This window comes from Musa acuminata, chromosome BXJ2-1 (assembly GCF_036884655.1).
Source record: "Musa acuminata AAA Group cultivar baxijiao chromosome BXJ2-1, Cavendish_Baxijiao_AAA, whole genome shotgun sequence".
Taxonomy (NCBI): Eukaryota; Viridiplantae; Streptophyta; class Magnoliopsida; order Zingiberales; family Musaceae; genus Musa; species Musa acuminata.
In genome coordinates this window covers 38,959,334-38,976,345 of record NC_088338.1, presented here as the reverse complement: position 1 = coordinate 38,976,345, position 17,012 = coordinate 38,959,334, and the positions used below count along the sequence as shown (strand labels likewise).

The 17,012-nt window shown below is 37.1% G+C and overlaps 1 protein-coding gene across 1 annotated transcript in view; it reads right to left on the bottom strand.

Moving 5' to 3' along the window:
- The window catches only part of LOC104000536 (uncharacterized), a 58,076-nt gene extending 41,294 nt beyond the window's left edge, over positions 1-16,782 (bottom strand). Inside the window, exons 1-11 of the mRNA XM_018824350.2 lie at positions 16,432-16,782; positions 16,233-16,317; positions 15,238-15,277; positions 14,893-15,141; positions 5,171-5,270; positions 5,015-5,089; positions 3,504-3,602; positions 3,184-3,300; positions 2,984-3,099; positions 2,758-2,857; positions 1,592-1,947 (exon numbers count right to left, since the gene is read on the bottom strand). Coding sequence (XP_018679895.2) covers positions 1,592-1,947; positions 2,758-2,857; positions 2,984-3,099; positions 3,184-3,300; positions 3,504-3,602; positions 5,015-5,089; positions 5,171-5,270; positions 14,893-15,141; positions 15,238-15,277; positions 16,233-16,317; positions 16,432-16,563 — 1,469 coding nt within the window. The 5' untranslated portion in view covers positions 16,564-16,782. The remainder of the gene's footprint in view (positions 1-1,591; positions 1,948-2,757; positions 2,858-2,983; positions 3,100-3,183; positions 3,301-3,503; positions 3,603-5,014; positions 5,090-5,170; positions 5,271-14,892; positions 15,142-15,237; positions 15,278-16,232; positions 16,318-16,431) is intronic.
- Positions 16,783-17,012: the final 230 nt, after the last annotated feature.

Here is a 17,012-nt window from a genome sequence, read left to right as displayed (position 1 = left end):
ATGCGAAGATAGAAGTTGCTTCAACGAGACAGATACCTTGGAGAGACAAGTCTCGGTTCTCTAAAGGAAGAATCATATGCAACGGACCGCACATGTTGAGGAATACCTCAAGACAACAACCCCACAAAGCTCGACGAACAGAGCGAGTGGTGAGGAGTCATCGCATGATCTCGTATGAGGTAATGCATTGGTGGATGCATTGTGAGATCAAGTGAGAGAGCGACCCAAGGCAACACAAAATGAAGGCACACTTGAAGCCGATATGAAGATCAATTCAATGCAAACCGAGGAGCGGAGCAACTTGGGTGTAACTTGGTGAAGTACCTAAGCCGCATGAAGGGAGTCGGTATAGAAGATGAAACATGGAGCGAAGGAATGAAGCTTTCCTTTGATAGAGGTCAAGGATATAAACACTTGCAAAGGCAAGAGCGGGATCATGTCGTTCTATGGGTCCTTCATTCTGATGAAGCAAACTCATCCTACATAGTGCCAAAGACGAAGGGAGCTTCAAGGCATATACACCCTATCTCGAAGAAGCATTTGACAAAGGAACCAAGACGACTCAACTTGCAGAGGCGAAGTCGACTTTAGAAGACCTTAGCACAGGGCAAGAGGATGCAGAGGCGGGTACTCTTAAAGAATACACCAAAGTGCTGTCATTCAAGTTGCCATGAAGGAAGCGGTGCGCAATGGAGATTGTGCTGGTGAGAGCAGAAGCCTAAGATCCAAACAATGGTGCACCAATTTTAGCGACGTCGGTGGACTTCGGGAGCTACTAGGCGATTGGTTATCCTAGAGTTGTGCTTCGTTTGGGTGTGACCCGAAAGCTGGTAGACAAAGGTTGATTGTGTTGGCAGAGGGAACACAATTGAAGGTGGAAGAGGCCCTGCGATGTGTTGGCAGAGGCCACACATAGAGGGTTTGCAATCCGAGTTCATCCCACAATAATCAGAATGCAATGAAGATGTCGTCATGAGGCAACATGGTGCAACAAATCATGGTGGAACAATTCGTGGTAATATGATACACATAAATTTAGTCTTGCGAGAGACTAGATCATATGGAGGTATAATCGGAAGCTACTGGGAGCTCCACTTCAGTGAATAACACGACAGTAAGAAAGACTATGGATTCAAGGAGTGAATGTCATGGTATCATATAGACAAGTCTTCCATGCGTGCATCGAATTTTGCATAGGATAAAAGTCTTGATAATCAGCATATGGGGGTTGTGTACCACCGAGAGAAAATTTCGAATGCAAGTACTAATGAGTCCCATGAGGGGGGACTTGATCATACAGAAGTATGATTAGAGCAGTTGGAGAGTTGGATTGCTCCAGGGCTCATATTCGCTTAAGGGAGCCCGACAAGTCAGAGGACAAGGCCGAGTAAACGAAAGTTGCTACCAAGGAAGCTAAGGAGAACAGAATCGATATAAACCCTACAACATGATGGTAGAGGCCATGCATGGGAGTTGCAGTCTGTCTTTCCATCGACCAATGGGAACTGCTCGGAGAACATAGAGGTGTTAAAAGACAAAGCAAAGACTAAAATAGTATAAATAACACATCAATTTAAGAAAAGAAACTCACTTTCCAGAACAGCTTACGGAGAGAATAGAAAATGAATCATGTGGAGCAGGTGTGCTGATATGCTTCTTTGTCTGCTTAACAAGCAATTGTTCAGTTTCCATCTTGGATTTTCCTGTTTCAGAAATGGTGCCAGTGCTCCCAAGAGATGTATTAGTAGTATTAGTCAGTTGAAAGTTTAATAACTTGAGCTCTCTTTCAACTGTGTACATAGCAGAATGTTCTCTGCCACCAGGCGGTGTCGGTAGAGCAACTACCGCCGGAAGAGCCCGTGCATCGAGTTCACTTAAAATAACACCAATATTGGTTCCTGTAGCCACAAGATGTGGTTGCAACGGATGTACAACCATGCAGTACACCTGCAACATATACCCTTGTTTTCAGACATATTCCTTCAGGAAGACCAAATAAAGGTTCTGTTTCCTATGTGAACAAAGGCAAACCATTTGTAATATGACTGACCAACAGTAACAAAAAGAAAGAACATACCATGTAAGTACAAGGATCAAAGATATGATGTATTCTTCATAGAAACTAGAAAATTATAAAAAAGTAAACCTCCAAGTCAGCTTGAATGGTCTTTAACAATTGAGTGATCAAGAAAGTCACCTATGATTTGAAACATGGTTAAAAAAAAATAACAATCATGTTATCATCAAAAAAATACCAGATTTAATACAAAGGCCTTAGATTTCCAAGTGATGGTCCAACTGGACCGTGCTTTAGTGAATGTCAAAATTTCGAAAAAAAGCACTACTTTAAGTGCAATCATGCACTAGAAAGGAGCAAAATGCACCCAAATGCTTAAAAAAGCAGCAATTTAGCCTTAGATTTTATAATGTTAACAATAGTTTGCAACTTGAATTGCAAGATTAAAAACATAACCTCCAATTGCATCATATGTACCTCCAACAAAAACAGGTTCATCAATGCAAAAAAGCACCATCAATGAAACCCTTTGAAACAAGGGATTTCACTTAGCCTAATTGAATTTTTCTAGTAAACTATGAAGGCAGAATGTGATTAACTTGAATAATATCTTGGGGGTCACAACTGATAACCAGAGTTGCAACTGTCCAATCAATATAAACGACAAAGAAAAGAACTTCCCATGTCACAGAATGATATATTTGTCCAATCATTCAGACACTAGAAATTTAGTGACATACCCTGAGTTTCTTATTAGATGCAAGCACTTGTGGAGGAATAAGTGATGACAATTCACACAATGGTCTCGTCAAAGCTGAATAAGTTGGATGCTCGATAGCCCTGTTATTATAAAGCCAAAAGAAACCATAATGACCATAGCATATCCCAACTTAAGGAAACATGCCTCAGCAACTAGGTAACAAGCATAAAGGATTGAACTTCCACAAAGAAAGGGGAAACGCATACCAGATATGAGAATCTTTAACACAAGTAAGAATATCAAGGTTTGGAGCTCGGGGATGGCACCAAGATGCCACACTATGACAAGCAAGTTTTGGAACTGGTTTTATACGCCTAAGTTCCTGCAATTGGATATAGACTATTGTGGCAAAAGAGACTGACAGAAACTTATGATGGTATGAGTATCAGGTCAGAATACAACATACCCTGAATGAGATACTGTCCCATATAACTAAAGTTTTATCAGCACCAATAGTGATGAGTTGAGGTGCACTTCCCATCACCCTTGAAAGCTCAACAGCCACCACCCCTCCATCATGTGCCTTGCAAAGGTTATTGTCAAAGTATATTTAGTCTAACCAGACACTATTTGTTTCATCTTAATCCAGAAATAAAATGAGGACTTATCCTTTATTTGTTAAGAAACAAAGGGATATACTGAGAAATGAACTGGAAGAAGGCAACAGATATTCTATCATAAACCACTAGCAAAGAAAGGGAAAAAAACAAAAGAAGATTGAGCTACCTTTAAACTAAGCTTGGGCACAAGTTCACGTGAATCATGGATATGGTCTGCACTCCATATTATAAGCAGACCATCACTTGCCCCAGAAACTAGGAATACCTGAAAATGCAGACTAACATTATATGGTAGCGTACATATAAAAACCACAGCAACATGGACATACATGAAAAATCAAATAAAACTTTAATGAACTTATTTTTAAATGCAGATAATCTAATAACCCCTCTCACATATTTCTTCTGAGCCAACCACCAAACAAGAAATGTCGCATCTTTTTCGTTTCCTCCCAACTGACCTTGCCAAATGATGAAGAAACCAAGAATTACTGGACAACATATTGAGCAAATATCAACCATGCCTAGCATGGCTTGAGCCATACTTCCAACTTGAGGTGATGCGGTTTTCTAAATAATACCAGTCAGATTCTAGGATTCCACCAATCGCAACCTTTAAGAGAAGTTGCAAACTCCCAGCATGTTCTGAGCAATGTACGATAACAGGTTTTGTCCCTGCCTTGCTGATATCTAAGTATCAGCAAGGAAGCCCTTCAAGAAGCAAAACCAACAAACATTAGTTGATTTTGCATCATTGTCTCAACTTATTGTCCCCCGTCTGAGGTCAAGAAAAATAGTTCTTACATAGACCAACCATGAATATTACTCATAATAGGCTAGAATGATGTTTTGTCCTTAGAAAAGAAGCATGGAATGGCATCATTTCTCCGAGGTCTGAACATGTCCAAAGTTCATTAAAGGTCTTTTCTATACTTCAATAACCAAAATGACAAGGTGCATGCAATTTCCAATCAGCTAAAAAAAATAAATATTTAAAAATTACTGGAAGAAGAATTTTTCTTCACAATTTTGGATCAATATACAATGTTGCAGGCTCCATACATATGCAAAATAAGAAAGCTGTGGTGTATTTAGTTTTTTGATTTGTTTTTGGCATCATTTCTGCCGGATATCTTAGTTATCAAGATATAAAATTATTATTTCGGATAAAATACATATACAACATTAAACTTACCTAATGAACTATCAAGTAAAAGTCTAAAACTATAAAAGAAATAGCAACTTTATGATATAATTATCTATAAATAATCATATAAGACCATGGGTGCTAAACTGCCAAACTTAATTAAATCCACATTTTATTTGAATTAGTAGCTAAGCAATTGAAAATCCAGCCATCCACTCTAGTATATTACAATTAAAATGGACATGTTCTGTTTCGCGAACTGCTATTACAGCGAAGTAACTCGAGATATCTCTGCACCAAATCTAAAAGGGCTCAAAGGAACTTAGGAATCAGTGAACAAAGCATCTCAAAGTTGTTATCATCTCTCAGTCACTGTGGAGAACCAAAGTCGCAATGATCAGAGAACAATATATTTGTAGATATCACTGATGGGAATTATTAAGACAATAACATGCAATATAATCCTAATATGGATCAAGTGAAGCTATTCTAGCCTTAAATACAATAGCCAAAATTAAACAAGATATTACCTCGCCACTAGATGAAATAAATGTCATCAAGCAAGTGATCGATCCTTTATGGCCACCAGTATACCTACGTACAAGCTGAAAAGCGGAACTCTAGCTAACATTTTCAATAACAATGCAAGCAAATATTTAGACACAGCACAGTGTAGGTGTCAAAACCTTCCATGTTATCATTGACAGAACTCTTATTACACCATCTGATCCACCAAAAGCAACAAGTGGGCCATCACCAGTAGCAGATCTGGATAGAAATTCCATACTGCATAGAAATACAAGTCCAGATATTTATATTTAGATACTGTCCAACCAAGAAAGAATCAATGATGAATGTTGAAGACCAATGGAAGACCAGTTTGATAGAAAAGTCAAAGGCTCAAATGAAGGAGCAACAACAGTGATAATGAAAAGCTATTGACAGCTATTATAGACAGGCAATTGGTTCTCAAACATAATAAAGGGTGAGATCCTTAGTCAAAGAGGCATCCTTCCGTAGCTTGAAACAAAGTCTTATTTGGACTTCCTCAGCATTATACCGCTGTATCATTTCAGAGCATCAATGTTGTACTTCAAAATCATTACAAACCATCAAACTACCACATCTTATCCTCAAGCCGTTGCAGAGAGTTCACTGCCAGGGGGTGCAGAAGCCTCAGCCAAAGGTTTCCTTGACAACACAGGAAAGAGCAAGCAGGATATTACCGTGTGCCATGCCCACAGGCAATGCAACCATGACATTCTACCCTGCCACCAGTCAATTTGTCATAGTATGAGTATATGATACCAAATTTGCTTCCAATATAGTGAGAAATCCTTATTCTAAAAATCCTCAGTTCTAAAATTCTCCCTTCTCAAAGAGAAAAAAGAAAAGTGATGAACAAAACCAAAGAAGGTGAGGGAAACTCAAAGACTAAAGTGGTGCATATGACAAGTGATCTTCCAAATTCAGATCAGAGTTGAACAAGGTAAGATTTATAAGATATGAACTCTGTCTGGTCTACATTTTCTGTATCTCTACAAGAACACTCATCATACTTTCTCTGGGATACCCTAGAACTGAAATAGTTATCCAAACAGAAGAGCAAGACCAATTAATGTTTTATCCTAAGCTATAGGCAACCAGTAGATCTTGAAATTTTAGGAAACAAAGTCTTGAAGGACTCAAAACTCCAGTTCATTTGAAAGGTAACTAGGCTGAGAGAAGAAAAGGAAATACAGCTATTTTTATTCCTTCAAGCAACCTAGAATGGCATAGTTTAGGACAGGATATAGAAAAGTTACATGCAGCTGATCTAAAAAGACTTGTGGTTTCTTAGAATAAAAGTTCTTCACCAAACATGGTTCATTCTTCCCAGTCTTTTTCTTTTACATCCGTCTCCTTTTCTTTTGTTTGTAGCAGCAACAATACAACAGTTCTCCTGATATTTTCTACTATGTCAATTCAAATAGCCTCCTTTCCTTTAAATTGAATAGTTGCACAAACCACTCCCTTTTATTCACGTTGTGCACAGAATCGTACTTCCTCTCAGCTGGCTGCTGCAGACAAACTTTGTAGTCCTCTGAAATAAATGTTGGGAGCTGACGTAAGCCATTCTTTGAGATCCCTGTGTGCCGATAACAGGTCCCATCAGTAACATCATAAACTGCAAGAAGAATTCAAAACACCATTGGATTTTGCATTGGTAGGGTCCTCTCAGGGACAAACTAGTCCAAGTGCCCTAGAAAGGGACACTGACATTTCTCATGCATGTCTTGATGTCATCAATGAGACCATCTCAGCATTTGAGGATCATACACAATGGTCCTTGTCAACTTACGCCATACAACTAATAAGGCAATTTCAGACATTTTGGCAATATTTATGGGGCCCAATCTAAACAATAAAAATAAGTTGTAAGGATCTAACTATTTGGGATAGACTAAATGATTTTTTTTTCCATCATTGAGCTCTATGTAAAACAATATCTTACTAAATTTAGATCATTCAATTCTTTTTTTAGTAGTTTGAATAAAGTCTTCTTATGAGTTTTTCTATCTCTAGCACCACTAATCATAATTAGCTTAGCTCATGTAATTACAGCATCCACAAGAGACAAGATCACTCATCACACTCAGTAAATTCATTAAATATTATCAATGAACAACAATTTAAAAAGAATAAAAGTACTTCTCCATCTAACTTGGTCATGAGATCCACAATAATAAAGGTTGGTCTTCATGAGGCCAGTATCATGGATCTTACATTTTTTATTCACAAATACAGATTGGTGGAGTGAGGATTAAAAACAAGTAATTCACCCATGCCATCCAAAATGACAATCATGGCACCAAATTATCCACTAGATTGGTTTAAGAAAGAAAAGACAAAGCAAAGAGAATGTGGTAGATGAATTCAAATGGATGAGAGTATTTGGCTGAGAAATAGGACTTTCTCATGCTCACAGTCATTCTACCGGTATGGATGGACCATAATATGATGTTGATAATAAATCTCATTTTACCAAATTTGACTTGTGGCTCAGAACGACAACATAAATAATGGCATTTTTACTAAATGTGGTCACATAGCTAAGAATTAGTTCCACATCAGCAACTGTAATCTACTTGTTCTATTATTCCAATAGAAAACTAGAAGCAAAACTAAGCTTAGTGACCAGGATATCATGATTATTGCATGTTCATCAGAATTTTTTACTTCATGCATTTTACAAGTTTTTATGGATATGTTTTTATTACATACTTGACACAGGAGTGCCTAATTTGCTACAATCTGCTTATATAGACTTTGCTGATGCTATGGTATTTTTTTCAGCCCATAATGTTGCCTCATAGTTTTCAACTCAGCCTACTCAAATATGACAGCTCATGAGCATATTCCTTACATAAAGTTAAAGCTGTTTCAAGATGCTTTTCTTCATGATTAAGGAACGTATTAAAGGAGTTAGTTACCAGTTATAAAACACTTAATCTCGTAATTTCCTATGCATAAAGGGTTGTTTCATGTACTAGTACTTATTTTGGTGTTTTAGGGCTAGAAAGGAGTTTAGAAACTAATGATATTGGCAGAAGCTCTCTTGGAGTGCTCTCTTAAACTTTGTATCTCTTGGATGCATCCTTGAGCGGTGAGTCTTTTGCTTTTAGTTCTGTATCATTGTTTATTATCCTTGGGGTTACAAACTTTTTATATCCCTTTGTGATATTAAACATGGTGGTGAGCTTTCTTTTCGATCTTATTAAAGTTTTATCATGAGTTTGTTCTTTTTCTATCCGAAAATTTTATTTCGGCAAATACAATTGTACCGTTGGCTTTCTTTTAAAATCTATTTTGTATCACCCTCGCATCAGTTTGATATCAAAGCTAAAGGTTGGAGATCATGGCAAGGCGAAATGGAAAAGATGTAGTTGGTGAAGGTAGCAACTATAAAGATGATGTTGAGTCGTTGAGGCTGCAGCTACGAAGATTGTTGCATAGTCTGCAAGAAAAAAATTAAATAATTGAAAAACTTCGAAGTAGAAACAACCAGCATGAAAATGATGTCCAAGAGTTTACTTCTGATGATAATACACCTCCTCTTCCAAGGGAGTCGAGAAGATTTTGAGCAAAACATGGAGTCCAAGACGAGTGGCAAAATAAATATAACTCAAGACTAGATATTCCAGAGTTTGAAGGTAAAATCAATGTTGATGACTTTATTGATTGGCTTAATACAATAGAAAGAATTTTCGATTTTTATGAACCACTAAAACAAAAGAAGGTAAAACTTGTGGCACTCAAACTTAGACGAAATGCATCTTTTTGGTGGGAAAATCTGAAGAAACAAAGAGAACGTAAGGGGAAGAGTATGATCGTGGAGAAAATGAAAAGGGAGCTAAAGAGAAAACATTTACCTGACAATTATAGGCAAGAGATCTTTCTCAAAATCCATGATTTCAAGCAAAAAGATCTTAGTGTGGAGGAGTACACAACAACCAAGGTTCGCAATACCGTACCGTACCGGTATTTCGATCTGGGCTCGGTACCGGTACGGTACGGTATACCGAGCGGTACACCCAGGTGTGCCGAGTACTGTAGCACTGCTACAATGCTACAGTACACTGCTACAGTACTACAGTACACTCAGACCGGTAACAGTCGGTCCGCGTACCGACAACCTGTCGGATCGGTACGTACCGCCCGTACCGGGCGGTACGGCTCGGTACGACAAACCCTGGTTTCATACTAAATGCACTTCTCATGGCAATGTGTGCTTCGTGATCATCGATATTGACAGCTTTGAGAATGTGGTATCTTTGGAGATGGTGCAGAAGCTAAAGTTGGACACAATCCCTTATCCACATCCTTACCAATTATGTTGGCTACAAAAAAAAATGACATCAAGGTAACTAAAAGATGTTTAGTTTTGTTTTTTATTGGCAAGTGTTATAAAGATAAAGTATGATGTGATGTTGCTCCTATAGACGCTTGTCATTTGCTATTGGGAAAAACTTGGCATTATGATAGAAGGGTGTTATATGATGGCTACAAGCATACTTATTCTTTTAAGGTAAACGAAAAGAAGATTATTTTAGCTCCATTACAACCTTCTGAAATTAGTGTACCAAAGTGGAAGTTAGCGCTTTTATGTCTTATGATGAATGCAATGGTGAATTAGACATGAGTGGTCATGTTTTGGCTCTAGTAATAGTAGTGAAGAATGAACAAACACAAGGAGACACCAGCAATCATGAAACCAATCCTGGAGGAGTTTCAAGATGTTGTACCGGAAAAGATTCCACATGGCTTTCCACCTTTAAGAGACATCCAGCATCATATTGATCTTATTCCGGGGGCTATTCTACCTAACAAGGTAGCCTACAGAATGAGTCCCAAGGAGCATGAAGAACTTCAAAGATAAGTGGATGAATTGGTGAAAAAGGGGTTAATTCAGGAGAGTATGAGTCCTTGTGGGGTTCCAGCCTCGTTGGTGCCTAAGAAGGATGGTTCTTGGAGAATGTGTGTGGATAGTCGTACCATCAACAAAATCACAGTGGACTATCGTTTTCTCATTCCAAGATTAAATGATTTGCTTGATCAATTGTGTGGTGCTTCTATTTTCTCTAAAATTAATTTGAGGCGTGACTATCACCAAATAAGAATGAGGCCTAGAGATGAGTGGAAAACAACATTTAAAACTAAAGAATGCTTATATGAATGACTGATTATGTCATTTCGGCTATCTAATGCTCCTAGCACTTTCATGATATTTATGAATCACATACTTAAGCCATGCATTGGGACTTTTATTGTGGTTTACTTTGACGACATATTGGTGTACAGTAAGAGTGAAGATGAGCATATGAATCATCTTAAGGAGATCTTTTTTATTTTGAGACAACAAAAGCTTTATGCTAATATAAAGAAGTGTGATTTTTTTACTCATAGTATGATGTTTTTGGGGTATGTTGTTTCAAAAAATAGAATCATGATGGATCAAAGTAAGGGAGAAGTTATTCTCAATTGGCCAACACCTGCTACATTGCATGATGTAAGGAGTATCGATTGCTTAACTTCCTTTTACGGAAGATTCATCAAGGGTTTCAGCTCTATTACCGCTCCAATCACCAAATGCCTGAAATGTGGTAAATTCAAATGGATTAGTGAGTCTAATAATGCTTTCGAGCTTTTAAAAAAAAAGGTGACCAAAGCTCCTAACTTAGTGCTACCTAATTTTGACAATGTGTATGAAGTTGAATGCGATGTATCTAATGTAGGAATTGGTGTTGTTTTGAGTCAAGACGGAAAGCCTATTACCCTTTTTAGTGAGAAGTTAAATGATACAAGAAGGAAATATTCTACCTATAATAAGGAGTTTTATGTCATTTATCGAGCTTTATCTCATTCGAGTTAGTATCTTCTAGCCAAGCAATTTGTCCTATATTCTGATTATGAGGCATTAAAGTTCATTAATCAACAACACAAGCTAAACAAGAGGCATGCAGCTTGGGTGGAGTTCTTACAATCATATAATTTTATAATCAAGCACAAATCTGGTGTTCAAAACGTAATTACTGATGCATTGAGCAGAAAGCATTCTTTATTATCGACAATGGAAGTCAAAGTGATTGGATTTGAGACATTCAAATATCTCTATAAGAATGATGTGGATTTCGGCTCAATATGGCATAATTGCAAATCATGTTCTTTTAACAATTTTCTATCTTTGATAGTTTTCTTTTTTGAGCTAATGTCTTATGTGTTTCATCTTGTTCTTTGAGATAAGTAATTCTAACTGAAGCTCATGGTAGTGTTTTGGGAGGACATTTCGGTAGGGACAAGACTCAACTCTTGTTCAATCAAATTTCTATTGGCCTAAGATGTTCAGAGATGTGGAGAGACACGTAAAGCAATACTGAGTGTGTCATTTGGCAAAAACAAGAAGTCAAAATTCTGGTTTATACACTTCATTGCTAGTGCCAAATACTCCATGGAAAAAAGTAAGCCTTGATTTCGTTTTGGGACTACCAAGAACTCAAAGGAACAAGGATTCTTTCATGGTTGTTGTTGACAGATTTTCAAAAATGTCTCACTTTGTTCCCTGCAACAAATCAAATGATACATCTCATATTACTGATTTGTATTTTAAGGAGATTATTAAATTGCATAGTATTCTAAGAACTATGGTGTCTGATCGAGATTCAAAATTTCTTAATCATTTTTGAAGAACTCTTTGGAGGAAGCTGGGTACTTCTTTAAATTTCAACAGCTTGCATCACCCACAAACCGATAGGCAAATTGAGGTAACAAATAGAAGCTTGGGAAACTTACTTAGAAGTTATGTTAGCAAGAACATTAAACAATGGGATTTTATTTTTTCACAAATTGAGTTTGCCTACAATCGTTCCTTACATCATAGCATTGGAAAGAGTCCTTTTGAGGTTGTTTATGGTGCTAATCCTACTGGTCCTTTGGACTTGGTCCCTCATTCGACAACTAAGCAATTTAGTGGAGATGCTGATGAGAGAGTTAAGCAAATAAAGAAGCTGCATAAGGGTGTTAAAGCAACCATAGAAAAGAAAAATGAGAGGTACATATAAGCTGCCAACAAACATAGAAAACATGTGGAGTTTAATGTATGTGATTTGGTCTGGATTCATCTAAGGAAGGAGAGGTTTCCACCAGGAAAATTTGAAAAATTAAAACCAAAGGCTGATGGTCCATTCAAGGTGCTTAAGAGAATTGGTAAAAATGCTTATGAGATTGAGCTACCAGAAGATTACAAAGTATCCCCAACATTAAATATGGCTGATTTAAGTCCTTATCATAATCAAGTTGATGAAATAAATAAGGACTTAAGGACAAGTCTTTTTCAACCAGGGGAGATTGACACGGGAGTGCCTAATTTACTACAATCTGCTTATATGGATCTTGCTGATTTATGATATTTTTTTCAGCCCATAATGTTGTCTCATAATTTTTAACTCAGCCCACTCAAATATGATAACTCATAAGCATATTCCCTACACAAAGTTAAAGTTGTTTCAAGATGCTTTTCTTCATGACTAAGGAACGTATCAAAAGAGTTAATTACCAACTGTAAAACACTTAATCTCGTAATTCCCTATACATAAAGGGTTGTTTGATGCACTAGTACTTTATTTTGATGTTTTAGGATTAGAAAGGAGTTTAGAAACTGATGATATCGGCAGAAGCTCTCTTGGAGTGCTCCTTTAAACTCTGTATCTTTTGGATGCATCCTTGAGTTATGAGTCTTTTGCTTTTAGTTTTGTATCCTTATTTATTATCCTTGGGGTGATGAACTTTCTGTATCCCTTTATGATATTAAACTTGGTGGTGAGCTTTCTTTTTTATCTTATTAAAGTTTTATCATGAGTTTGTTCCTTTTCTATTCAAAAAACTTATTTCGGTAAATACAACTGTACTGTCAGCTTTTTTCAAAATCCATTATGCATCACCCTCGTATCAATAATTCATAATAGGTCTTAAAACATATTTTTGATTAATTATTTAGTAAAAGAAAGTATCGATACTGGACCAAGATCTTAACAAGCCATAGCAAAAGATTATCAAAACCAATGCCCTAGACAACAGTTGCAACAGCATTAACTACATCCAAAATTATAAAGTAATCAGCAATATTTTAGCAGCAACAGTTTCCTCTATCAATTACGATAAAGGTAACAACAATCATAGGCAATGGTCAAACACTTAACATAAAAGAAATACAATGAGTTGACTCAAATATGACAACTCATAAGCATATTCCCTACACAAAGTTAAAGCTATTTCAAGATGTTATTATTATTCATGACTAAGGAACACATTAAAGGAGTTAGTTATCAGCTGTAAAACACTTAATCTTGTAATTCCCTATGCACGAAGGGTTGTTTCATGCACTAGTACTTATTTTGATGTTTTAGGGTTATAAAGGAGTTTAGAAACTGATTATATCGGCAGAAGCTCTCTTGGAGTGCTCTTTTAAACTTTGTATCTCTTGGATACATCTTTGAGTGATAAGTATTTTGCTTTTCGTTTTGTATCCTTATTTATTATCCTTGGGGTGATGAACTTTCTGTATCCTTTTATGATATTAAACTTGGTGGTGAGCTTTCTTTTTTATCTTATTAAAGTTTTATCATGAGTTTGTTCCTTTTCTATTCAAAAAACTTATTTCGGCAAATACAACTGTACTGTCAGCTTTTTTTCAAAATCCATTATGCATCACCCTCGTATCAATAATTCATAATAGATCTTAAAACATATTTTTGATTAATTATTTAGTAAAAGAAAGTATCGATACTGGACCAAGATCTTAACAAGCCATAGCAAAAGATTATCAAAACCAATGCCCTAGACAACAGTTGCAACAGCATTAACTACATCCAAAATTATAAAGTAATCAGCAATATTTTAGCAGCAACAGTTTCTTCTACCAATTACGATAAAGGTAACAACAATCATAGGCAATGGTCAAACACTTAACATAAAAGAAACACAATGAGTTGACTCAAAAAATAAAACAGAACTTCTTAGCTATTGAGAAATATATGATTAAAAACCTGATTGGTTGATACCATTCCATCCAACTTTTGCCAGTCCAATTAAGAACCAGAAAGTAGGCTGGCACTTATCAATATACAAACCCAGATATAGTTTCAACCAAAGACTAGCTTGTTGCAGTACCACCGTTACAAAAAGAGAGAGAGGGAGAGGGAGAAAGAGGGGAGAGGAAGAAGAGAGAGAGAGAAAGAGAGAGAGAGAGAGAGAGAGAGAGAGAGAGGAGAGGAAAAGTTACCATTTATCTTATTTTTTTTCCTTTTTATTTTTCATAGACAAGTTTACTCTTTTTGTTCTTCGTTTCATTTTTATATTCTATTTCTACTTTTGTTATTAAAGGTTCATTTTGCTGCTTTGTTTTTTCAAAATGTTTATGTGAGGTCTAAGAACATACAAGGCATACAACATGCTTTTGACCAATATTTCCATTATGACATTACAGTCAAACAAGGCCCCCCACCAATCACCAAGATCTTAATATGTGGAACAAAATTAACAATTGTATTCCATGTAAATCATTAAACTTAAGCAAGTCAATAAAGGCAAATTCAAGTCAAAGAAATTAATAGGTTTATGAAAACTTGTTTAAAAAACCATGATTACATCTAAAAAGCATGTATTGTACCTTTATTTAGAAAAGCTATAACCAGGTCCACATTATTATTTATCCTAGAGTCCACATTATCATTTGGAACCAAAATATTTACCCAAAGTAGAGAAAGCAAAAGAAGGTATTAATTTATACAGAGGGATAAGAAAAGAGACCTGCATACTTTATACATAATACAGAAAAACCAGAGAAGAAAAAGGTTGGAATGATATGTCATACCATAGAAGAGACCTGTTATCGAGCTCTTGCTTAGGAACATCACGCCCTCGCATAGTAACCAAATCCAAAAATATGGCTTTGTTCTCACAGCAAATGACGATAAAATGTCTTCCTCTAGTGGATGGAATAGGTGAACTAAAAGCTGAGGATTGTTGATTGGCAGCAGATGGTGCTTCAGCAGCTGCAGAGCGATTCCGCCAGTGTTGCCAGAACCGCACATCATCATCATAGAAACCAACTTGCTTCACACTAAAGTACTCATAAATTAATGTTTCAGTAAACCCTGTGAAAGACCACGAAGAAATTCAAACGAAAAAAAAAAACAAAACCAATAAAATTCATTACCTTCCTCCACGTATAGCCTCTGTAGGTTTTCCTCTGAACTCTGTCAGCATAATGAAGATAAAGCTGATAAAGAACTACTAACAGATGCATGTTTCAGTTCATATACAATTGGAAATATTTATAATCACAAATTTAAATAAAAAGCAATTTGCAAGTGATTACATTAAACGATGATCGTTTCCGTTTCTGGTCAAAACAGGAAAGCAAGCATTTTCTTGCTAACATTGCCATCAGCATAGGTCGCTGGAACAAAAGAAGTGTGACAGATGCACTACAACCAAATTTCTGCCACCAGCTTTATCATTATTAATGATCGTTATCCATTCTGCTTGAGTAAAAGCTAATCCACCTTACTATTCTTCAAGTACTCTTCTACCTAAACAAGGTCCAGATAATATCTGTCATATTTCACCAACTTGAATGGTAACGTTTTCAAATATTGCCTGTCAATTGGTACATTTAACAAACAACTTAAGAAGAATTTAGGTGCCCTGTGCGTAATATGAGAGCTGATACCAAAGGAAAAATTGTTAACCCGCTATCGGTAACCATTATGAATAAATCAAGTTCATTAGATTGCCTTGTATATTTAAATCACCATCTCATGTCACAAAAAAGAGGTTACCAAATTTGTTTAGTTTACGTTCGAATTTTAAATTCTTGAACAATTTTATCAACATAATAGAAGAGGACTCCCAAACAAACCAGCCTAGTGCAATGTCCCAAATACCAACAGGCATTGGCAGACTTGGCATATCTGGGACGCAGCATATAATAGTGGTAGAAGTTGCAACAGTCGAACTCAACTTGAGGAGCGGAACCTCTAATTTTACCGGAATAACTGAGTTATCACGAGTAAATTAAGAACTCTTATAAACATAAAGACTCGAGAAAAAGACAAGTCCCGTATTCTCATCGTTAAGCCAATTGGTAATCTTCAAGCATCAACAGAAAACCAAACTAAGACGAGAAACGTACGAAATCAACTCGCGTACCAGTTTCTCCTTCGGCGAGCTTCTCCAGCTTCGTCCCAACCAAGCGCCGCTCATCGACGCCGCCGGCCTTCAGCTCATATATCACCTATCAAGAACCAGATCAAAGATGTCGTGAAAACCAATGTAACCCTAAAGAAGAAACAGAGTGGAACATGAAAGAAAAAGCAAAAAAAGGAATGCAAGAATGAGATTCTCGGACCTGGCGGTGTTCCCAATTCCAGACGGAGACGTGGTCGGAGTTGTCGGCGGTGACAAGCCAGGGATAGGTGGGGTGAAGCTGGATCTTGACGATCTTGCCGTTGGTCTGGCGAAACGCCCGCAGCCGAAGCATCTTTCACCGTCTCTTCCTTGCACCGACCTAACCTCGATCTCTAACAAAGGAAAAGAACGCCAGATCTGATGTTTTGAAATCACAGCCTCGGACCTTGGATCGAAGAAGAAGAAGAAGAAGAAGGGCTCGGTGGGAGATCCACGTCGCTCGCGATCCATCTCCGGATCTCGGCCTCGACGTAGAAGTAGAAAGAGTGGAGAGCGAAGCGGAGGGAGGACGTGGCTTCCTCGAATTCAAATGGGTAAATATCTCGAGTTGGCCCATTAGTCTTTTTGTCTTGGGGGGTCACTTTGTTTAGGCAATGGCCGTGTCACGATAACATTAGCTCTGATTGGGGGCAGTTATGGTTTGATTCCGTGGATTGGCCGCCCGCCCTCGTCGTCATCTCCGTAACAAACAGTCTAAACTTGCGGGAGAGGCAACTATTTATTTTTATTTATTTCAAAATA